The sequence below is a fragment of the Sciurus carolinensis genome, chromosome 13 (assembly GCF_902686445.1).
Source record: "Sciurus carolinensis chromosome 13, mSciCar1.2, whole genome shotgun sequence".
Classification (NCBI taxonomy): Eukaryota; Metazoa; Chordata; class Mammalia; order Rodentia; family Sciuridae; genus Sciurus; species Sciurus carolinensis.
In genome coordinates, this window is record NC_062225.1 from 54,371,153 (window position 1) to 54,396,440 (window position 25,288).

Sequence of the window (25,288 nt, forward strand, 5' to 3'; positions counted from 1 at the left end):
CTAATAAGCATCTCAAAGTTAGCACATTCCGTTCAAGCATAAATTCCTGATCCTTCTCCCCCAAATCTGCAAGTCTTCCCCTTTCTCCATAAAAGATGGCTCCATTCCATAGCTGCTTAGACCAAAAATCTTAGAATCCATCTTCCATTCCCTTTTCCTCACTCCCCACATCGGATCCATCAGCATGCACTGTTCTCTCTGTATTTCAAATATGCCTGGAGCCCAGTGATTTTTCATCTCCCTTCACTCCTAATCACTATTACTGGTCACACCTGGTACTATGGTCTGAAGGTTTGTGTCTTCCCAAAACTCACATTGAAATCTAACCCTCAATGGATGGTAGTAAAAGATGGGGACTTTGGGAAGCATTTAGGATGTGAGGCTCCACCCTTAAGAATAGGATCAGTGCCATTTAAAAAAAAAAAAAGGGGGTTGAGGGAGTCCTTTTGCCCCTTCCTCCAGGTAGACAGTAAGATGGCACCATCTATTAAGAACTGACCCTGCTGGGGAGATAGCTCAGTTGGTAGAGTGCTTGCCTTGCAAACACAAGGCCCTGTGTTCAATCCCCAGCACCACAAAAAAAAAAAAAAAAAAAAGAACTGACCCTTATCAGACATTGAATGTGCTGGCACCTTGCTCTTGGACTATCCAACCTTACATAAGTGTGAGAAATTTGTTCATTATAAATTACCCAAAATTTGTTCATTATAAATTACCCAGTCTACAGTATTTTATTACATCAGCAGGAACAAACTAAGAGACTTATTGCAATAGTCTCCTAACTGCTCTGTTTCTGTTATTGCTCCCCACTCATTCATAGACTCAGCTTAACATGTAACAAAGTTCGTGGAACTCCTTCACCCAAAACTTTCTAGGGGTTTCCATCTCATTCAGGATCAAACCTGAAGTCCTTACAATGCCTACAAAGCCCTGCCTGATCTGCTCACAACCTCTCTGATCTCCTCCTCCCCAGTCCTCTGCCATCTGCTGGCCTTGATATTCCTGAGACAGGCCAAGAGCCCTGATTACGGCACCTGTGCAGTAGCAGTGGCCTCTGCTGGACTCACTCTTCCCTGAAGGATCTGAGTGACTCTCTCCTTCATTTTTTCCAGGTTTCTTCTGGAATGCCATCTCAACATTCTTTTGCCCCTCTTTGCCACCCTTCCTTTCTTTATTTTTCTGCATAGCAAATTACCATCTGTTTATTGTCTGACTTTCTCCATTATTATATACCCTGTAGGACACCAGCAATTAACTGTTTTGTGATTGTTTATCCCCAGTGTCTATAAAAAATGTAGACACATAGAAAGCACTCAATAAACTTTAGAATAATTAGCAAGATAATTGATTGTAACGACATAGCATTTTGAGGTTATCAGAAGTGGCGAACTGTGGCAGTCAATGCCTTAAGCAACACTTTTGTACTTCAGAATGCTGCAGATGCCTTTGGGAATGTCTCATCCTATACTCACAGACTTGCTCATGACATAAGATTTTTAGAAAAAGAATGTTCTAATGGGCTTTATAAAAGAATGGCAACATCCACCCAGAAAGATTTCTGACAGAAAGAGCTCATTACTGCTTTCTAAGGACCGAAACAGCAAAGCCTTGTCTCTGGGTCAAGGTAACAAGGAGTATTCTATAAGCATATATTTGCTTGTCCTTATTCATAGACTGAAAGTACAATCCTGGGCTGGAGCTAAAATTTAGAGACCACATTGACCTTGCCACATGCCCACACAAGATGGATTAATTACAATATTTTCTAAATCTTTATAAGTAAGATTTAGAGTTTAGTAACTCTCATTAGAGTTTGAAATCTGTGAAGGAACATGCTATTTTTTTGTCTCTTTAATAGAAATGTTTAGAGATAAGCATAGTATTTAAATCCTTGGGATGTGTAAAATTGTATTCAACAGTATTTTTAGACAAGGCATTAAGAATACTTTAAAGTGTTTGTCTACCGCATTAGTTTTAATTATACTCCACTGGACTCATGATGCTTTGAAATGCTTTGTAAAATACCCTCAAATTTGTAAATTTATAAAATACCACCAAATTCAAGCGCTGATGTTTCTGACTCTGGGTAACATCAGCTTGCCTGAGAGCACCCTCTTCTGTTTCAAAAATGTACTGCAAGTTACATCTCATGGACTTCACAGCAATTCTGGGTAAGGCAAAGGGGGCTTCTCAGGAAAATATTAATACACAATCCTTTTATTTACATAAACTACCCTTCCTTCTGAGGTTTGGAAGACTGTGCTGGTGCAGAGGCATGAGGGGAAGTAGCAAATCTCAAGGTGTTTTTTTCCTAGAATTTTCATGGAAATGAACTTCAATCTTTCAAAACATGGGGCAATCCCACTAATCTGTTTTCTTCTTTCATACAGGTGGAACATAATCTTTTCTTTAACATTTTTTTTAGTTACAGATGGAAACAGTACTTTATTTACTTATTTTTATGCGGTACTGACTCTTGAACCCAGTGCCTCACATGTGCTAGGGAAGCACTCTACCACTGCACCACAACCCCAGTCCTGAGGTGGAATATAATCTTAAAGGAACAATACCACCTGCAGCTTTTATCTATGGTGTTTTTAGTAACTCAACTATTTGCTTACTAACCAGCAATTATCTTGGTTTTAAAATTAATTACAAGTCAGGCTCGGTGGCACACACCTATAATCCCATCAGTTTTGGAGACTGAGGCAGGAGAATCACAAGTTCAAAACCAGCCTCAGCAATTTAGCAAGGCCCTAAGCAACTCAGTGAGACCCTGTCTCTAAATAAAATACAAAAAAGGGCTGGGGATGTGGCTCAATGGTTGAGTGCCCCTGAGTTCAATCCCTGGTACCAAAAAAAAAAAAAAAACTAATTACAGTCAAATTCACATTTCAGTGCCAGCTCTAAGCAAGAATTTATTAATATGCTTACAAGAAAAAAAAATCCTTGTCTCATATAACCCAGGAAAATACACTGGTAATTAGGTTGAGTCCCATGAAATTGCTAACGAGAATGATAAATACTAGCAATTGTCAGTATCTCACCAAAAACACATAGTTCTCTACTTTAGGACCCTAGGTGAAGGAGCAAAAGATCCTGGGGATGGGGTTGCTGCAGGGAATGGGAGGGTCTAGGACAGATGATACAGATATCAGGAAGCAGGCAGGGCAGTCTAAGTGGAGCTGAACCAAAACAGGAAAGAATTAAATGATGGGGATCTGAGAGATGTTGTTACAAATTCGGTCCCCAGAAGCCACTTCATTCTTTTCCTTGCTCCTGAAGAACTACAGCCAAGCCTTGTCACTATCAACAGTGGCTAGAATAGTGCTCAATGATCTGCCCTCTATGAAAGCCTGGTGAAATATTAACTTTAATAGATAAAAATTTAATTTCAACAGATGTCAATTTTCTTATGAAATGGAGGGTGGAGAGTTTGGTTTCATTAGGGTTTTTTGTTTTTTGTTTTTTGTTTTTTTTATCAGCACTGATTTACCTTCATATCTGTTATGGCCTAACCACCCCACCCACCCCACTCTCACACTTCCTCTGAAATATATTCTGCACTATTGGGTAAAAATAGTTTTCAAAACTTTAAAAACTTTTGCTTTTAAATACACATTATTTCTTTAGTACCACTACACAAGTTGCCCAAATTGTACAATCCTGTCCTCCTGTAGATAAAGTTCAGCCTATTGTCAAGAAAAATGGTGAAAGACTTTGAAGTAAAAGTCCTATCTCATTTATTCATCCAGGTTATCAACACCTTTCATTGTCTTTGAATTATTTTACAAATCTGTAAATGGTAGAAGTCTGATATCATTGCACATGATCCTTGTCCACAGAAATGTAAATTAATTGTTGGGATAGGAAGATACTATATTTTCATTGTTGCCCTAAGAATGACTAGACTCGTCTTGCACCTATTGGCAAATTCATTTGAGAATTCCTTACTTCCTATATATGTCTCTGCTCTTTGAATTCTCTTTGGAACTGGTTATAATTTTATATTTCTTTTTGGTACTAGGGATAGAACCCAGGAGCACTTCACCACTCAGCCACATCCCCAGTCCTTTTAATTTTTTATTTAGAGATAGGGTCTCGTTAAGTTGCTTAGGACCTTGCTAAACTCCTGAGGCTGGGTTTGAACTTGAGATCCTCCTTCCTCAGCTTCCTAAGTTGCTGTGATTACAGGCGTGCAACACCACACCCAGCACTGAACCAGTTGAATCATCTTACCAATTCCCTCATTAGCTAGTGAGTTAAATAAAATTTTATGCACATAATCACTTCATATCTTTGTGAATCATGATTATTTGCTCTTTTAAAAATCATCCTTTATCATATCATCAATTAGAGTTTGATGGTATTATTTTTCCAGGATATGCCAAGGTGCCATGTTCAATGACTATTTAATACTGAAGTCTTGTACATATGCCTGACAGAGAGTCAATTGTTGAAGGTTATTGAAATTGATTTCACACCTTTAAAAAAATAGCCCCAGGCTTTGCAAAAGATATAAGTCCATAGCACAGCAAGAATTATTTGAAATACATCTTTAATTTTAGAAAAATCAATATGCAATCTACAAAATATTTTGTTACATGATTATTAGGACTCAAACTGTTTTATATTTGTATTGATAGGACACAAAATCATATTTTGAGTAAAACATTATAATAGCCATTGTTAAGGAAGAACTTCTAACTGAATTTATAAGAAAAAGGGCTGTATTATAAGCACAGCTCCAGAATTAAGGGAACTAAACTCTTAGAACTATCTAATATATACATCAGGTTAAAAATTTCAGCCTTTATGTTATGAAAAATTTCCTTTTTCCATCCTTTTTTAAATGGATAAAATGTTGTGATTCCCATAGAAAAAGGACATATTCTTAAATTCAGATCTGCATAATTGATCATGTGATGATCAATCCATGAATGCATTTATATTGCTAATATCACTCTGTGATTGGTAAAATGACCAGAATAGAACAATCGGGGCAGAATGGGACTAGTCACAAACCTCTCTCCTTGGAAGTGCGCCACAGTGTCAATCAAACAACTGACTACAAAATGGTTAAACTAATAATAAGCAAGTGATCTAACTTAAAATGCTAGAAAATAAGTATTTCTTCCTTTATTCCCTACCTACTTCCCTTTAAAAAACAGGGGGACAGGGTTTGAAAATCACTATTTATTTTTTGGCAAAAGAAATTCTACTTCTTAATTTTTAAATATAAATGGATCCTACCTGATTTTTCACTTAGAGCTCCACAGACACATTTGACCTCCTGCCATTTCTAAGGTCAGAAGAATTATATTAAGAAGCCTCTCATTCCTATACAGAATGTTAATTTAACACTAAGTAATGAATATTTAAGGTTCTAATAAATGTGCAAATTAACAATTATGCGGTAGCACCCCACTGTTAATGCTATCAACCTTTGCATTGCAGCAGAAACTCAATTTGGGCTTTAGTCTTTTGTTACTATATTTTCAACACTGAGTCTTGAGATGCTCCTGAAGTCTGGGTGGCTTGTGAGTAAATGACCCTAGCAGTGATGTACAGATACTAGCCCACTTGTGAAGCAAGAGGGACAATTAATTGAACCCTTTGTTGAATTTATTTTGAGGTGTAAATATTCGTTAAGTTCATCTAAATCAGACTGTGAATTCTTTGTAGGCCAGATGCCATAAAACACACTTGGAAAGAAATGGCAGTAATTAACCCAGCTAACTTCCCTGGGATCGGAGTATAGCATCAGATCTGGCCCACCGCCATATTTGTTCTGAGCAGATTGAAATCACTCCAGAGTGTGCCCATGCCAGATGATAAGAAAAGATGGTGGAAATTTTAAAAATCACACACACACACACGCACACACACACACAGAGATTTGCTCACTCAACAGTGAGTCTCAAACATATGATATTATGAGCAATATGTCAAGTGAAGTTAAAAAGAGCAATATCAATTCATTTCTACCATTGACTTTTGCATTCTGTGCCTTCACAGTAAAAAGTGAAAAGCAATAAAATCTGCTGATTGATACAGACCATCATAAATGTTTGTTTTTAATCTGTTATTTCAACAGATTAAAATGAATGTAATACAATATTAAATAAAATATATGAAATAAACTCTGTAGGCCAACAAATAAATGTTGTTGGGAAGAACATTATATTAGTTTTGACTCAAAACAATGCAGTAAATAGAGAAAAATGACTCCTGATCATATTTAAGATTCAACATACATTGAAGGTGTATTAAAATCACAGAGACCTTGTTTTTCAGACTTAAAAATACAATTCTGATCTGTGACTGTAAATATTAAAAGGAAATTACAAGCAGAATTATAAGTGCTAATGTTGCTGACTTTTCACTAGAAACTAAACTATTGTAGTCATTTCCCTGACTTTGAAGAATAGAAATGTCTCCTCTCAGAAATCTAAGCAAAATAATCTAGTATCTTTCACTTTACTCATCTTTTAAAGAACAATACTCTAAATTAAGCATATAATTAGCATAAGATAGCATGATAGCAGCACTAACATAAAATAATCATAATATGATTTAGATGTCTACTCAAGAGAGGCTTCTGTTAATTACAAATATTTTATCAAAATACATTCTTAGAGTCTGTACTTTTAGAAAACAATATTCGTGAACTTTAAAAATTCATCTTTAATGTACATAAATATTTTAACTAGGATTCAATACTCTGACTCTACTTTGAAAGGAATCCCACCAACCAAAAGGTAGTACATCTTAGTGACTTGTACTAAAATATGTGTATCAACAGAAATAGCTTCTTTGCAGCACATACCAAAATACAAAGACATTTTGCAAATGATAATAGAGCAGGGGAAAGACAGCTACCAAATACAGTCAATGATTACTTACCAATGTGGTCAGAGGATGGGAATATAAATAATTCAGAACCAAATCTCCATTTTAGCTGTGGTTTCAACATCGTTCTCTATCAAAGCACGTTTCAGAGATGAGCAAAAGGGGAAGTTAAGTATTTTGGTTTATGTCTCCTTTGATTGCCTTTCCCTCTGGTACAGGTGCTAACACAGCAAGAAGAGATGGGGAATGAGGGATAATAAATATGGCACTCAGGTAATCCAGAGTACGAAGCATCAGCCACTGAGTAATCAAAAATCAAAAACCCTTCAGCCAAACTGGCTGCCAGGCCACATATCAGATAACAGTGCCTTTGAGTTTTAATAAGAAGCAAAACATCACACAAATTACAATACATTTAGATGAAACCCCTATGGCAAAAACACATCAAAAGCATAAAATACAGATGGTTTGGGTTTAGGTCTAAGCTTCTCTACACACAGTCCCTGGGCCTGTCCTAAGCCCACCACTCAGAAGCCAGTAGCAGAACTTCATGTGGTTTCTCCGAGTTATATATTTGAATGTGGATCATCATCACATCCTCTTGGTACTTCTACTGTGTTATGCAGCCACCAGCTTTATCTGGGTCTTCTCCATCAATTTTAATCCATTTCTTTTCTATTTCAACCTGTTTTGTAAAAGAAAAACATGGGCAGCATTAGCAGTCCTCTTCACACACGAGGCAAGGATGAGGCCAGCTCACACTGTGGCTGCAAACACAGCCCCTCCAGCCTCCTGTGCTAGCTCAGCAGGAAGAAACTCTGCTCTCTTTGGGGTCTACAGAGCCCCTCAAGCCCTTCTTTCCAAATCTGAAATTCTCCAAGTCAAACATATTATAAATATGCATCTAAAATATGAACTCATTTTTAATTCCATATAACGAATACCTGTATATACTGATAAGATATTAACAGATCTGGCTAGACCTGAACTGCTATCTCCTCGAGGATCATATTACACCCAGTCATTGGCCCACCCAAAATTTATAATACACTCCAAATTATCGTACTAAAACAAACTCGTTTACAAACTAGTAACCCAAACCATCTGTCTATGCTGCTACTTTTTTTTTTTTAATCTCAGCTCAACATCCTCTCCTCATGGAGACCCTCCTGGACCACCCTGGATAAAGGAGTCTCCCTTCACTCTCAATCATGGTGCCCTATCACATTCCCTTTTTAGAATGTGTCAGTTGTTGAAATACATTATTTGCTTGTCTACTAATTTTTTTGCTTGCCCCCCCACCACCACCACCACACACACACTAGAAGCTTCTTAAGGACAGGGACCTTGTCTTTCTTGTTCACCACTGAGTCTTCCACCCATAGCAATAGCTGGCATTGGGACACTGCTCATCAGACACTAAAGTAGCATTTTGAAACTGACAGACAGTGGGGATGATCAGGACCTTGAAGAAACAAAAGCACAGATCCACTGGTACCTAAGATACTTTCTTATATAATTTTGAACTGTCTACTAAAACTATATGAAACTGTCATATCCTGTAAATAAGGAAGTAGGTATTAGTAAAGTCTCTTTGTGCACCTGACCCACATAATTCAGTCACACATAACACTTATACAATTAGTGTTATAGGTCAGGTTCCCAAGAAGCAGATTCAGAGAAGAAGATTCAAGTGATAAAGTTGACTGGGGAGTGATGCTGATCACTGAAGGCAGGGGAGGAGGCCGATGGACAGAGCAGACTCTGGGCGCAATGGTCATAAAGGCATCAGCCGACATCCGGGAGGCTGATCCTGCAACGGTCCGCAGACTTAGCCCAGCTGATCAAGGGGTCTTTATACACTGCATCTACCCATCACTGGACACAGGTGACCCAGAAGGGGATCTGTCCTTGGGCAAAGCAGCTCTCTTCAGCTATGCTAGAAAAGTAAGTTCTTCAGTGCCAAAAGAGTACCCAGGACAGCACCTACCCATTATTAATTGTATCAATCGGAAAAAAATCACCAGATTCAAACATATAGACTTCTAAACAGATGGTCCAAAATAAAGAAACATCCTGATATATTACTATGTTATAGGACTACCAGTTGGTGTTAATGATGCCTTATATAATCACACAATTTTAATAAGAATAAATGAGTAGAACATCAGGATGGCATTAATTATAGTTGAGATTCAAACAACACATAGATTTAAAATGCTATTAGACTATATAAATGTTGTCCATGTGCAAGACAAAAAGAAAACATAAGTTCTAAACAGAACCACCTGTTTCTTAAGCACTATTCAATTTCTGTGATTTGTGAAATACTTACCAATTTAAAAAATATTTGTAAACAAAACTAGCAACATATGTCACCATTTTAAGATACTATGGGAAATATGTGGCAGATATTCTCCGTGTGTGTGTGTGTGTGTGTGTGTGTGTGTGTGTGTCTATACACACATACACACTGACCTTGAGGATAAGAAGGAAAACTAAGTTTAGAAACAGATGTAAGTGTATGTAACCCTGAAATTCACCTGGCCCAATGGTGCAGAACTGATGGTAAACACTTAAAACTCTTGTAATAGAGTAACTCAGCATTTCCCAAAGGATGCTCCACAGAATACTATTCCATAAGATATGGATGTGTGTTTTATACACACATAACCACTAAATAATAGTCCACAGTCAAGGAGCTGGGAAAAACTAGACAGTAAGTTTAACAAGTTTATTTTTGCAGGACTTCTCAGAACCTTCACCATATGGTATATCCACTTTTTTGTGGGGAGGAAGGTTGGACCATTATGAGAGACACATGAACATGAGAAATGCTATTCTAATACATGTTCCACAGAACATCTTGGAAAATCTCACATCATAATTTTTATTGTAAATGTGCTTCTAAGATAGGAGCTCACTTTAAATGCCCTACTTTTCTTTGAAAGCTATCTTACTGTTACTTGCATTCTCCAGAATGGAAGAGAAAAAATATGCTTAATGGTTACCACCAAGATTTTATGGCCAAACCTTTTCTCTAAAATATTATTATACATACATACACACACACACACACACAGAGTCAAATATTTGCTTTGAATTCCAGTTCTAGATGATCCAACACGAACCAAGGAGCTCTGGGATGTACCTGTATGTTGTAGCAAGCTCGCTGATGAACATGTTTCTGTGGCTGGACGTCACTCTCCACTCCCAGAGACCTGACCTCTGTCCCTGAGGCACAGGACTCAGGCACAGAAAACTGAACAGTAGCAAATGGATACCAGTCAGAGGGAATTTCTTGGTCTGATCCAAGTTCAAGTTTGTATGACAGACAGTGGGGATGATCAGGACCTTGAAGAAACAAAATTTAACAAAGTCTTCTAATAGCACTGTATCTCTTGAACATAAAAGGCATTTATGTCTTACTTTAATAGGCAATTCCATCAGCATTACAGCAATAGAAATTCTATTTAAACAAAATGCTATCAGATTCATAATTGTGCACCAAGTAGTGGAAATTCCATCTGCATTTCTAAGTGTTAGCTCTAAAAATATATATAATTTTAGCCAGGCATGATGGTACATGCTTGTAATTCCAGCAGCTTAGGAGGCTGAGGCAGGAGGATCATGAGTTCAAATTTAGTGAGACCCTGTCTCTAAATTAAAAAAAAAAAAAAAAAAAAAAAAAATATATATATATATATATATATATATATATATATATATAAAATATAAAGGGCTGGGGGCTGGGGATATAGCTCAGTTGGTAGAGTACTTGCCTTGGAAGCACAAGGCCCTGGTTCAATTCCCAGCACCAAAAAAAAAAAAAAAAAAAAAAAAAGGGTGGGGATGTGGCTTAATGGTTAAGTGCCCCTGGGTTCAATCCCTGGTACCAAAAAAAAAAAAATTATAATTTTGTTACTGTTACTACATACCTGCAGAGGTTAATTTCTAAAAATGTTTCCAATTACAAGTATTACTAAGTTTTCCCTAATAAAAAGGTAAGAGTAGGGTTAAGGTGTAGCTCAGTGGTAGAGTGCTTCCTTATTATGTGTGAGGCACTGGGTTTGACCCTTAGTACCACATCAAAATAAAAATAAATAAAATAAAGGTATTGTGTCCATCTACAACTAAAATTTTTTAAAAACACGGTAAGAGTAATGCTTACATGAAACATAAGTTATTTGGCCACAATGTGCTTCAAACTATAGAAACCCTTAAGCTCTTACAACAATTCTTAATTATAAGCTCTCACAATAATTCTTAATTAATTTTATTACCACTTCATTTATAGATAATGCAAAGGTAAACTTCAGCCCAAATTAAGTTATATTAAAAAGTCTGATTTTGTTAAACTTGAAACTTCATTACATTTCAAAAAATAATCCAAACTAAGAATTCTTTTGTCAGTAGGACTGATTATTTTTCACTATTGTAATTCTCACTCATCCTTCTAAAAAGCATTGACTGGAACAGATATACAGTATAGAGATAGACATATTGGCCTCCAAAATTTCAATCTTTGTTTTCACTAATCTAATTTGTCATTTATTGAGCATCTATATTATGCCAGGCCAGGATCTATGCCAGACCCAAAGATTTTAGGTGGGTTCACGTATATGTGCACATTCATTATGTTGGGGTATAAAATATTTTCACTGTAGTAACTTTATAAATGATTCACGATCTTGATGCCATTGTTCATAGCATCTACATATCAAATGTGGCTATCTTTACTTAAATAAGTGAATCTGATGACAGTAATTTCAAAAGCCAGATGAAATAGCTGTACCACTGACATAAATCAAGAAAGAACATTTTCATCAGAGTATAGCTTTAGGCACAAAAACAAGAGTTTAAAGGATTTCACTTAATTCTTAAAAGATAAACTGCCTTTCATTCCCTACAACCTGTTTCTTGTAGAGAAACTAATAGAATTCCAAGGCTGTAAAAGGCCTTGAGAAGTCACAAATCAATTAACCAACAGATGTTCATTAGCCACGTCCACCACTTACACATAGCTTGGGACAACAGTGGCCTCTGAGGGCCTCTACCCACATCACTACAGGCAAAGTGATGACTTCATTCACACACACACACACACACACACACCCAGGAGAGACACAATCCATCATCCTTTCTAGATTCTGGCCACAGCCAAGATGCACAAAGTTCATTCACACTTAATTCAGCCACTCTTCAGTCCTATGATGCCAGAGTGGTTAAGAATACAACCTCTGCACCCAGATAGCCCAGAGACTGACACCAGCTCTGCTACCTAATAACTGCGTGATCCCAGAAAAGCTACTTACTTCTCTGAGGCTCAGTTTCCCCATCTGAAAATGAGGGTAATGGTGATAACCTGAACCTTATAAGATTGTTGTGAGAATCAGCCCGTTATATAGACAGAGCACAGGAGAAGCAGTGTACTCTAGCGGTACAGATGTGCTGCACCTGCATTATTAGTTTGACAAGCACTACTTGATATTTAAATCCAATATTATTACCTAATTATTATAATTGTGCTAATAAAGAAACTAAATTCTACATTGAAAATTATACTGGAGGTTATCTAACTTGATATTCATATTTTATAGGAAAAAAAAACTGGAGGAAGTTTTTAATAAAAATTTAAGAAAAAAATTAAACCCAAGTTGAAGGTCTCACATTTCCAGAATGTTAGAAATGAAACCTTTCTACTACTTTTTTTTTTTTTTAGTTGTAGTTGGACACAATACCCTTTATTCATTTTTTATGTGGTGCTGAGAATCGAACCCAGTGCCTCACACATGCTAGGCAAGCGCTCTACCACTGAGCCACATTCCCAGTCCCTCTACCTACTTTTCTAGGAGGAAAAAATTGTGAAAAATAAAACAGCTTTTTCCCTTCAAGTTTTCCAGGGTATTATTCCTGGCTTTTGAAAAATCTAAATACTCCAAAATGTTTACCAACACACTCCCCTCCTTAGACCTTGAGCTCCATGAGAACCGCTCTCCTGGCACATGCCTGGCATGTTTGGGATTTAGAAGGTATTTGTCAAATTCACAGATAAATGAATGAAAAATAGAGGGAAATTCTGTTATCTCTGTTTTGACCACGAGGGGGCACTCTGGAGCTTTGGTACTTGCTACTCTCACAACTCAACTCCTCATCTTTGGTCAGGAAATGCAAATCACAAAATCTTCTCAGGTCTGTTTGATATCCAGGCCCCCCTGAACCAAAATATTTAACATCTGAAGCTGAATGGCTGAGGATTCAAAGAAACGAATAGCACAAGAATGACACAACCAAAATTCTTACGACAGAAAGCAAAGAAAAAAAAGAGAACTATTGGTAAGAGAGAGGTACATTTGCTAATAGACCCTCCACCACCGCCATTCCCCTCTCAATTCTATGCCGCTGTTCACACTTCCTGTGGCTAACCAGCGTTCTCATTCTCTTTCTCTCCTTCTCTTTTCCTCCCACTTCCTCTCTCCCCACGGCCTCCTTCACACCTTGGTGTGATGATGTCTACCAGTTCCTGCCCAGGCCAACCTTTGCTGTAATCTTAAAGGAACAGTAAGCACGGAGGAGCTGGTCCAGAGACATTTAAGGGACCTGCAGCCCATCCCACCTCTCCTGAAACAGGGGATTTCACCAACAGGAAAGGTTAAGCCAGGTTCACAATTTCCCAGGAAAAAAGGCAAAACACAAAATTTTAATTAGTACATAGTAGACTAGTTCTATGTTCTCCTCCAGTTTCCAGGGTCAAAATATTTTTCTAATAGTGAAGATTTTTCAGAATCTGGTTTGGAAAGCAGGATATTTTAAAAATATGTTTTAAAGACTTGTCCTCTAAACACACAAATCATATAAAACTCACATTGAGAACTAGAGGCGCTTTCTAGGACCCAGCTCCTATGCATAGGTCCACAGGCCTACAGCAACACTTCTTAGAGACACAGGAGTGTTAGCCCCAGCCCCAGAGTTGGCCTCCATTTTAACAAGGTGGTTCATGTGGAAGTTTAAGAAACACTCTCCTGAGTCAAAGGCTTCCCCTCAGTCCCAACCCTCCTCTTCCTCCACCTCTTCTCAAGAGGCAAATCAGACTGCAGCCTACCTGGCACCTTCCTGCCCTCTGCATTGCCCTCCTCACCCATAACCAGGTCCCTCGGAGCTGCTCTCTGCCCTTCCCACTCTGACACAGCCCTTTTCTCATCCCAGACCCCCTCTTGGCACCCAGATCTCGTCTGAACAAACACAGCTTTGATCCCAAAGGATTCGCTCAGTCCACTACCACTGTAACATTGACTGAAATACTTGTAAGATGCTGTTCTGTGTGGGCCTGGCACTCTGACAGTCTCCAGGAAGAATCCCCAAAGGCCAAGATCAAGTCCAACCAATGTCCATTCTTGTAATTGTTCTCATTAAGCCCAACTGCTGGTAAATACTGCTGGGAGGTGATTAACAGGGCTCCAGGAGACAAGAACATACGGAGCAGGAGGAGTGATCTCTGCTTAGGAGACCACATGAGGTTTCACAGGAGAGCGACCAGGTCAGTAGTTCTCCTGAACCCTGGTCGCCATACGAAAGCTTTTCACAAACAAAAACTGGGCCTCAGTCCCAGAGATAGGTTAGGGGATGGGGCCCATATATGGATACAGGTTGAATATCCCTTTTTCGAGATGCTGGAATCAGAAGAGCTTCAGATTGCAAGTGTTTTGTTTTGTTTTGTGTGTGTTTTTATTTCATAATATTTGCACTTGCAAGTTTTTTGTGTTTTTTTTGTGTTATTATTTCATAATATTTATATTTGCAAGTTTTTTGTGTGAGTTTTTATTTCATAATATTTACATATACATAATATCATTGGAATGGGACAGAAGTCTAAACGAACTTCATTTATGTTTCATATATACCTTATACACATAGGCTGAGGCTAATTTTATACACTATTTGAAATGACTTTATGCATAAAACAGTTTCATGGCATGGAATTTTCCACTTACAACATCAGGTCAGTGCTCAGAAACTTTCAAATTCGGGAGTATTTTGAATTTTGGATTTTTGGATTAGTTCAACCTGTATGCTTTTAAAGCTCTAATGAGTCTAACATGCTGCAAGAGTTGGGGACCAGACTATTCATCTATTTAGTTATGTGGTACTGGGGATTCACTTATTCACTTATGTGGTACTGGGGATTGAGTCCAGGATGGGATGCTTTTCCACTGAGCTATATCTGAGCCCTTTTTATTTTTTATTTTGAGACAAGGTTGCAATAAGTTGCCCAGGCTGGCCTCAAACTTGCAATCCTCCTGCCTCTGCCTCCCAAGTAGCTGGGATTATAGGTGTGTGCCACCATGCCCAACACGGACTTAAATTTTTTTTTTTTTTTTTTTTTTTTTTTTTTTTGCGGTGCTGGGGATTGAACCCAGGGCCTTGTGCTTGCAAGGCAAGCACTCTACCGACTGAGCTATCTCCCCAGCCCTAGACTTAATTTTTTTAGATTTTTTTTAGATGTTGATAGACCTTTTTATTTTATTCATTTATTTATATGTGGTGGTGAGAATCAAACCCAGTGCCTCATACATGCTGGGCAACACTGAGCCACTTATTTTAAAATGATGAATGATACGAGAGCCCTAAGCTATCTCAGCTAATGGCACCACCATTCCCCATGCTAGACACATGGGCTTTGTCCCCCTTCCCCTGCCCCTATGCCCAATCTGTCATCATCTTGGAGGACTCTCCTCTGAATTTCCTTATCCTTCCTGTCACTTCCTACCAGCCTCCCTGTATCTATAACCTGCTCCTGCATCCCTCCCCTGTACTACACACCTGCCTCTCCAAAATGGGATATGATTCTATCACAGTTACACCTGAAGACACCTCTGAGGATCTGTTGATAAACTCCATACCACACAACATGGCTTGCAAGGTGCTGCTTTCTTCTCCCATCACTCCCAAAATTTTGGTAGATTACCCACCTACAGGCCGATGGTGCTGCTGTTTCTTTCCTGGATGGAATCCTACTGATGGTTCCATGCCAAGCTTAACCACCAGCTCTTGAGCAAAGCCTTCCCTCATACCCAGGCTTATCCCTCCCGTCTCTGGGCTCCCCGCTGAGCATGTTTGTGTGTGCTGGAACAGCATACTTCTCCACAGTGCACCAGGGAGTTGCTTCTGGGTCTGTTTTGCCTGCTAGACTTATGTCTCCAGAGAACAGGGATCATCTTTGTGTGTCTCCCAAGCATCTAGCACAGAGTCTATACCTGAAGGAAATTAAGTGAGTTTGCAGTGAAGGAGTGAGCCCTCCTCTCAAATTCTTGTTGATTCCATCCATTATCTATACCATTTATGCTGGGAAAACCCAGTGCTATAACAGGATTATTTTCACAAGAAACTCTATACATGTTGTTCCACTTCCAAAACTATGGGGGGAAATATTGTATGGGTTTTGAGTTTGCAAAATAAGTAGCAGCCCTGGCCAGGTTAAAATGAGCACTTATTTCCTTTAGTTCCTCCAGGACTACTTGTTCTAAGTAGCAGCAGCAGGATGGTCTCCCAAAGGGTCCTGTCTGCCTCTCTGGTCCCAGCTGGTGAAGCAAGCAGGCTGAGTTCTCTGCACTCCTCTCTCAGAAGCATAATTACTACCACAAATCTATGAAAAAAACATGTTTGATCTTTTGTTCCAGTAACCATCTCTAGGGACCAACAGAAAACTCTGGAGCTGAGTTACCACTCAGCCCTCAGGGGAGGCCTCTGGTTCCAGGAGGTTCCAGTAGGCATTCCAGTCTGCCTGCCTTCCTATTTTTCCTTTTATTTATTTATTTATTTATTTATTTATTTATTTATTTATTTTTCTTTAGCAAGGTAAAAGCCAATATCCTGATTTTTGGTTAACCTTCACAACCTCAAAGTAGCACAAGTAGCTTTCTCAAAAGAGCACTGAAAACCTGGTTCTCAAGACCTCGTACTTGTTTCCCTGGTACACAGACAATCTGAGAATGGTTTAACTTGCCTCAACAGACTAGCTATAAAAGAAGGCAGGACAAAATCTCTGTGGATGTCATCATGGCCAACACTGGAGTTGGCCAGAAGGTGAGGTCAGAGGCTATCCATTGTGACCATGCTATCCCAGCCCTACCCACCCTGCCTGGGCCCCAGCTAACCTTGCTGTGCCTGGGGAACAGACTCCCAGCTAATGTGAGTCATGAGGATGCTGAGGGGTGGAACACAGCTTTAATGAAGGAGAAGACCACAGTGTGGGGACTAAGATCCTCAGTCCTCCAAGTCTGTGTCTCTCACTTGCTGGTCTTTGTCTATAGCTCAAGCTCTAGTCAGCTGACAGATGTCACCAGAGAATTCCAACCCATGGAGAAGGTAGTCCCAAAGTCACCAGGGAGCACTCCATGCTGCCCCTCTATCTCTGGTAGGCCGGGACTTGCTCTTCCTGCTTAAGAGCATTACGAGGTCTGTAGGGCAGGGTTCACTGCCCTGTGATGAGGTTCACCTGGGGAGCTCTCCAAACATACTGGTACCTAGGCCCCTCTCCAGGGGTTCTGACTTAATTGGCATGGAGCAGAGTCTAAATATCAAGATTATTTAAAAACTCTCAGGATATTCTAACATATGATCAGCTTTGAGAAATGCTATTATAGGGTCACCCCCAGTAAAAGTTCTTCCTCTCAAGTCCACAGCCTAGAGAGGTCTCGGATGAGCTTAAATTTCCCTGAAGGACTAGAACAGCCTTGGAAACAGGGATTAGATCTTATCCATCTTTATCCCCAGCACTTGATGCTGCACTTGGTATGCAATAAATACTCCATAACGGTTTGACCGAGGATAAGAGTGAATGAATGAATGAATGAAGAAGTACATCAACTCAGATCCCCCAAACCCGCCCATATTTACCTCCATAGCCCACTGTTCTGCTAGAAAATACTCAACTAAAAAAAAAAAAAAAAGCCCTAATTTCCAAATTTCCCTTTTTGTTCTACTATATCATGCCCACTATTAACTTACTATTCTAAAATGAATGTGGTGCTAGAACTGTCTTTTCAAATTTCTGATCTTCTAGATTGTGCTGCAGATTTTGGTTTTTTTTGGTTTTTTTTTTTTTGTTTTTTTTTTTTTTTTGGGGGGGGGGGGTGGTGCTAAGGATCGAACCCAGGGCCTTGTGCTTACAAAGCAAGCACTCTACCAACTGAGCTATCTCCCCAGCCCCCAGATTTTTTTTTAAATAAACTGAATTTTTAATACTTGGATTGTGTCTAACCTAATTCTAAAACAACCAATTGAGATGGTCAAATAGGTAAATTCGGCCAAAGAAATCAATTTGGTTAAAAAATGAAAGCCAGTCTATTTCAAAGTGCTGGGAGCAAAACCTAAGAAGGAAGCATACTGGCTAAGAATTCAAAAAAGTTCAGGTATACTCATGGATGGCAGGTCTTTAAAGATTAATTAGGGAATCTAAGCTATGTTAGAAACGTTTTTAATATTTGATGTTGACAGGTTGACATCAAACAGCCCAAGGGGATGTCTGCATATTTCCCTCAGTGCACCATCCACAACAAACTCCTAGCCCAGGATCATCTCTTAAGTTATTAAGAAGATGTAAAAAGTTAAACTTATATGGTAGAAATAGGCACAAAAGGAAACAAATAAACCAGCTGTTGGGCTAATGTTCCATTTCCCACAGGTCTATGTAAACTGGCCTCAGCTGACAAGTTACCATCTGTCTCTGCCCGGTTGCAACCCAAGGAGAAGGGGGAAACATTTAAGCTATTTCCTATGAAAATCAACTTAGCTGTTGAATATTTACTTGAATTTTTATCAGGAAGCCGATCTATCTTCCACACCACAGCCCGGTAGGCACTCTCATATTTTGCGGACCCCACCGTGACCTGAATGACAGGTTCAGATTCAGGTTCATGTAAACTCCCCAGACAGGCCCGTCGGTTCATTTTGGCTTTCAGGGACTTCTGCCTCTGGAGGTTCATGGTCCAGAGGGCCTTGATCCACTGAGATGGGACAGGAAAGTGTATCATTATGTTGTCACAGCACCTCAAGGAACTGGAGTGGGATTGCCTCTGAGCCAACGGGGCCATGTTGACAAAGGCCTGAAGTTCCACATACGCTCCTTGGACAACCACGACGGACTTCACAGAAAAGGGAAGCTCGTTGCCATCATACAAAGTCTTGAAACGCATCAGCTCGAACCGGCAGGCATCAAGAGGGGCAAATTTAATGATTCTTGACTGCTCAAATTCTTGTCCTTTCACACACTTATGAAAATGGTAGTCGAGAATATCAATCCACTTCTTTTCTGGATCTTTTTCAAAACAGCATTCATCTTGCTTCTGCAGTTCAAGGTCATTCAAGGTTAAAAAGCACTCCACATTCCCATTCACAAAGCAGAGGCAACAGATCTGAGTTATCACAGCACTTTCAACCAATTTACCATCCTCTCTTGTGACTTTACCCCAAAAGTTGTCCACAATTTCCAGGGAAATTTCTTGCTCCTCATAGTTCTTCTTTGGTTTGGGAACAGCTGGCAGCTTCAGTAGCTCCTCCTCCACAGTAGTCAGAAAGTCCAGGAAGTCCCTGTACTCCGTGGACCCCAACTTCAGCATCTGTTCTACATCTGGTTCGTGAACTACTTCTGTCTTAGAATGGTATTTCCTTTTCTCTGTGTAAGACACATGTTCAATCTTCACAGTATGGATTTTTCCTGCCACATTGAAGTTCTCAACTTTGGGTTCAGAAAGTCTGCAATGTGGATCAAGCTGAAACTCTTTGAATGGCTTCTCCAAGCCCTTCTCATAATACATTTGCAAAATTCCTCCAGGTAAGACTTTCAGAAAAATTGGTCCCCATTGCCGGGAAGACATCATGTTCTTCTTCTCAGGAATTCTCAGCATGAAGGACCATCCAGCCTTGGGTTGACTTCTGAAAAGCGTATGGGGGACAAAGGAAGAAGCAGAGTTTTCAGCATAGGGACACTGCATAGACAAATTTCCAAGAGGGTCTTGGTGCTCAGCTGACTGGAGGTGTTCAAGTTTCTCACAGATGTAGTCAAGTGAACATTTATTTAGGCTTTTTGGATCCATAGGCATATCCCTGTCTCTTGATGAGAAAGTCTTTCTGCTTCCTGGGGGGTCAAAGGTGAACTGAGAAGCACTGCCTTCATCTTTCCAAAATGGACTTGAAAAAGCACAGTCCTCTCGAAAATACTGAAACTGGGGAGCATCACTTTGGACCCCTCCACCTTCAGCCTGCTGAGGACTCGTTTCATCTGAGAGACCCCCTCTGGGAGCTGGAGGTGTGCATGAGGGGTCATTAGGTAAGAAAGCATGGGATACACAGGTTGACTTAGCAGACAATAAGGAGGAACCTGCTCCTGCTGGCACGAGCGGGCTGTTTGAAGATTCTGGAATAGGATACAGCACATGAGCCCCTGATTTAGGGATGCCAGGAAAACCTGGGAAGTCTTTGGTAGGTGTAGAAAGGGGAGAATTACTTGGAGGTCCCGGGCTAAAGTAAAAATCAACAATGGGAGAAGACAGCGGGGTGCTGCTGGTAGAGGAAGGCCCACTGGGAAATTCTCTGAGGCCAGACAGGTTCAGCTTAAGTCCATTTGGTCTACAGACACTTGGATTCTCCAGAGGGAAATTCTTTGACTTTTGAGAAGACTGAAAAGCAGGGTCATCATCAAAGGTGACCCAGTTGCCTGGATTTGTGGAGCACATCTTCAGGATCAGGGGGTGGCCTTGTCAAGGTATCAGACACGTTGTCTCTGTTCAAGGAGAAAGAGAAAATAGGAATATAAAATAAAGAGGAAAAAAACAAGTCACTAGAGGTCTTTAGTTCTGAGAAACACTTGGATATAGAAGTACCCATAATTACTGAGTACAAATGTGTAAAAATTAATTCTTTTTGATGACTGAATAGATATATTTTTTAAAAAAGATCCAACCGTATGCTGTCTATAAGAGACTCACTTTGTTTTAAGACTACATATCAGCTAAAAGCCAACAGATGAAAAAGGATACTCCATGCACGTGGAAATCAAAGTAGAACAGTTCGGATCTGGAATATCCCCCAAAGACTGATGTGTTAGGAAGCTTGGTCCTTAGCTCCTGTCACAAATGAGAGGTGGTGCAGCCTTTAGGAGGCAGGGCCTAGTGGAAGGAAGTTATATCACTGCAGGTGTGTCCTTGAAGGAGATTATTAGACCTAATTTTTTCCTCTCTCTTGGCACCCAGCTGAAGTGACTGGGCTTCCTCTTCCATGGGCTTCTGCCATAATATGCTGCCTTGCCACAAGCCCAAAAGCAATGGGCCAAGCATGGATTAAAACCTCCAAAATTGTAAGCCACATAAACCTTTCCTATTTTTAAGTTTATTATCTCCAGTATTTTATTACAGTAGCAGAAAGCTGACTAACACAGGGAGCCATATTTATATAGATAAAATAAACTATAAGTCAAAAACTGTTAGAAGAGACAAAAAAAATGTATAATGGTAAAAAGGCCAATTCACAAGGAGGCTATAACAATTATATATGAACCCAACATCAAAGCAACAAAATACATGAAACAAACATTGACAGAAGTGAAGAAAGAAACAGCTATTATTGTTTCAATATTAGATGTCCCCCCAAAAGCTCATGTGTGAGACTATGCACAACAAAGTTTAGAGATGAAATGATTGCATTAAGAGAGTCTTAACATAATCAGTGCATTAAACCTCTGATGGGGATTAACTTAGAGGTAACTATGAGCACGTAGGGTATGGCTGGAGGATGGGGTCCCTGGGGCCATGCCTTTGAGGTATATATTTTATCTTTGTTGAGTGCAGCTCTCTGTTTCCTGGTGTGGTGTCCTGAGCTGCTTTTCTCTACCACACCCTTTCACCATGAGGTACTGCTTTACCTCAAGCCCTGAGGAAAGGAGCCAGCTATCTATGGACTGAGACCTCTGAAACCATTAGTCCAAAGTAAACTTTTCCTGCTCCAATAGTTCCTGTCAGGTCTTTTTGTCACAGTGGCAAAAAAGTTGACTAAACTGATAGCCAAAAAATATTAGGAGATTTCAATATTCCACTTTTTTTTTTTTTCCAGTACTGGAGGTTGAACCCAAGAGTACTCTACCACTGAGCTACATCCCCAGTCCTTTTACTTTTCTTTTCAGGCAGAGTCTTGCTAAGATGCCCAGGCTGGTGTTGAATTTGTGATCCTTCTGCTTTAGCCTCCTGAATAGCTGGGTCTATAGGCGTGCACTACTGTGCTCAGTGTCCACATCCCACTTTAAATAATAATTACATCATCCTGACAGAAGATCAATTTAAAAAGAAAAGACAAAGGACTTGAACAAAACTATAGACTAAATGGACCTACCAGATATATACAGCAAATTCCACTCAACAGTAGCAGAATGAATACACACTCTTCTCAAGCACACAGAACATTCACCAGATCACATTAGGTTACAAAATAAGTCTTGATTTAGGAAGACTGAAATCACACAAGTATCTTTGCCATCCACAATAGACTAAAACTAGAAATCAATTATAGAAGGAATCAAATAACATCTGGAAAGAAACGAATATGTGGAAATTAAACAAAATACAACCCAAATGATGGATGAATTGTATAGTCATGCATTGCAAAAAAAGGGAGTAGCAGGGGAGAGGATTAGAAAATATTCTGCAACAAATGAAAATGAAAACACAGCATAACAAAACTTATGGTCAACACAGTACAAAGAGGGGAAGTTATGGCCACAAATGCCTACATTAAAAAATTAGAAAAATGTCAAAAGAAGTAACATCACTTTATTCCTCAAGAAGCTAGGGGAAAAAATAAACTAAGCCTAAAATTAACAAAGGGAGAAAAATAATAGAATACAGGTGAAATAAAAAAGAGAGCTGGCTGGGTGAGGTGGCACATGCCTATAATTATTGGGACAGGAGTCCCCTGTGTTTCTCTTTGCTAGCAATGCAATAAAACTTATTTTCCCTTTTATCAAAATAAATAAATAAATAAACAAATAAATAATTAAAAAATTTAAAGAAAATAGAAAAATAGGGCTGGTATTGTGGCTCAGTGGTAGAGTGCTTGCCTGGCACATATGAGGCACTAGATTTGATTCTCAGCACCACATATAAATAAGTGGATAAAATAAAGGCCCATTAACATCTAAAAAGTATATTTAAAAAATAGAAAAATAGGAAAAATAATCAATGAGACTGAGAGTTGGTGTTTGGAAAAGATCAACAAAAATGACAAACCTTTAGTTAAACTAATGAAGACTACAAACCTTAAAAGCAGAAATAAAAAGATGATGACAAACACCACGGAAATAAAAGGTATTATAAATGACTACTCTGAACAATTTTATACTAACAAATCAGATAACAAGAGAAATGGGTTAATTCCTAGAAACATACAACCTACCAATACTGAATCATAAAGAAAAAGAATATCTGAAGGGGCCTATAACTAGTAAGATATTCAATTAGTAATAAAAATCTCCCAAGGGGAAAAGAAATTCAGGACCAGATGGCTTCACAGCTGCTTTCTACAAAATACTCAAAGAATTAGTGCCAAACTCTTTTCAAACTCTTCCAAAGAACTGAAGAGGAGGGAACACTTCCAAACTCATAAGGCCAACATCACCCTGATACCAAAGCCAGCAAGACATTAAAAGAAAAGAAAGCAAAGGCCAAATATTCCCAAATGAATATAAATGCAAAAATCCTCAATAAAACCCTTGGAAACCAAATTCGACTGCACATTAAAATGATCCTACACCATAGCCAAGTGGGATCAATCCCTGAGATGCAAGGATGGCTCAATATGCAAAAATAAATCAATATGATCCATCACATTAACAGAATGAAGGATAAAATCAACATGATTATCTCAACAATGAAAAAGGATTTGACAAAATTTAACATACTTTCATGACAAAAATATTCAACCAGTAATAGAAGAAAATTATCTCAATATAATTTCCACGTATGAAAATCCCAAAGATAACACCATAAATCCCAAAGATTTTCACCAACTAACAATAAATTATCCAAAAGGGAAATTAAGAAAACAATCTCAAGTACAATTATATCAAGAGGAAGAAAATACTTAGTAAAAAACATAACCAAGGAAACAAAAGAATATAAAACATCAAAATTATTAAATGTCACTGAAAAACAATTAAACAAGATACAAATATGTAAAAGATATCCCTTGTTCATGGATTGGAAGATTAAAATTGTTAAAATGGCTATACAGCCAGGCATGGTGGAGCACACCTGTAATTCCAGCAGCTCAGGAGGTTGAGGCAGGATTACAAGTCCAAAGCCAGCTTCAGCAACAGTGAGGCCCTAGGCATCTAGTGGGATGCTGTCTCTTAATAAAATACAAAATTAGGCTGGGGATGTGGCTCAGTGGTTGAGTGCCCCTGAGTTCAATCCCTGGTACCTTAAAAAGAAAAAAAAAAAAATGGCCATACTACCCAAAGCAACTTATAAATTCCAAGTAATTCTTATCAAAATCCCAATGGCATTTTTTATCAAAAACAGAAAAAATTCTAAAGTTCATATAGAACCACAAAGGATCCTAAATAGCCAAAACAATCTAGATAAAAAGAACAACAAAAAAAACTGAAGACCTCACGCTTATTGACTTCAACATATAACAAAGCCAAGATAAGCAAAACAGTATGGTCCTGGCGTAAAGGCATATGTGCAGACAGTGGGACAGACAATAGAGTCCAGAAATAAATCCATGGTCTATGATACCTGACAAGGGTGCCAAGAATACACAATAAGGAAGGGATAATTTCTTCAACAAATGGTATTTGGAAAACTGTGTATCCCCATACAAAAGAATGAAATTGGAATTTTTATCTTACACCATACACAAAAATTAACTCAGGATAGAGAAAAGAGCTAAACATAAGACCTAAAAATGTAAAACTCCTAGAATAAAACATGGGGGAAATCTTCATAATTTTGACCTTGGTAATGATTTATTGGATATGACACCCAGGTATGGGCAACTAAAGCAAAAACAGACAAATGGGAGTTTATCAAACCAAAAAGCTTCTGCACTGCAAAGGAAACAGTCAACAGGGTTAAAAAGAAAACATACAGAAAGGGAGAAAATATTTGCAAGCCATCTATCTGATAAGGGATTAATATTAAAAAATATATAAGGAACTCAAACAATTCAAGCAAGAAAACAAATAAATAACTCAATTAGAAAATGGACAAGAGGACTTGGACATTTCTCCACAGAAGACATACAGAGAGCCAACACGTATATGAAAAAATGCTCAGCATCATCGGAGAAAAGAAAATCAAACCCTGAGTTATCATGTCACACCTTCTAGAATGATCAGTGTGAAAAATAAACAAAAAGGGCTGGGGATGTAGCTCAGTGGTAGAGC

General features: G+C 38.8%; 1 protein-coding gene across 2 annotated transcripts in view; it reads right to left on the minus strand.

The window, feature by feature from the left end:
* Window positions 1-6,164: 6,164 nt before the first annotated feature.
* Window positions 6,165-25,288, minus strand: part of Ston1 (stonin 1) — a 49,565-nt gene continuing 30,441 nt past the window's right edge. For both annotated transcript variants that reach the window (XM_047522567.1, XM_047522566.1), the window contains exons 2-4: window positions 18,659-20,632; window positions 10,004-10,206; window positions 6,165-7,537 (exon numbers count right to left, since the gene is read on the minus strand). In XM_047522567.1, coding sequence (XP_047378523.1) covers window positions 7,463-7,537; window positions 10,004-10,206; window positions 18,659-20,585 — 2,205 coding nt within the window. In that variant the 5' untranslated portion in view covers window positions 20,586-20,632 and the 3' untranslated portion in view covers window positions 6,165-7,462. The remainder of the gene's footprint in view (window positions 7,538-10,003; window positions 10,207-18,658; window positions 20,633-25,288) is intronic.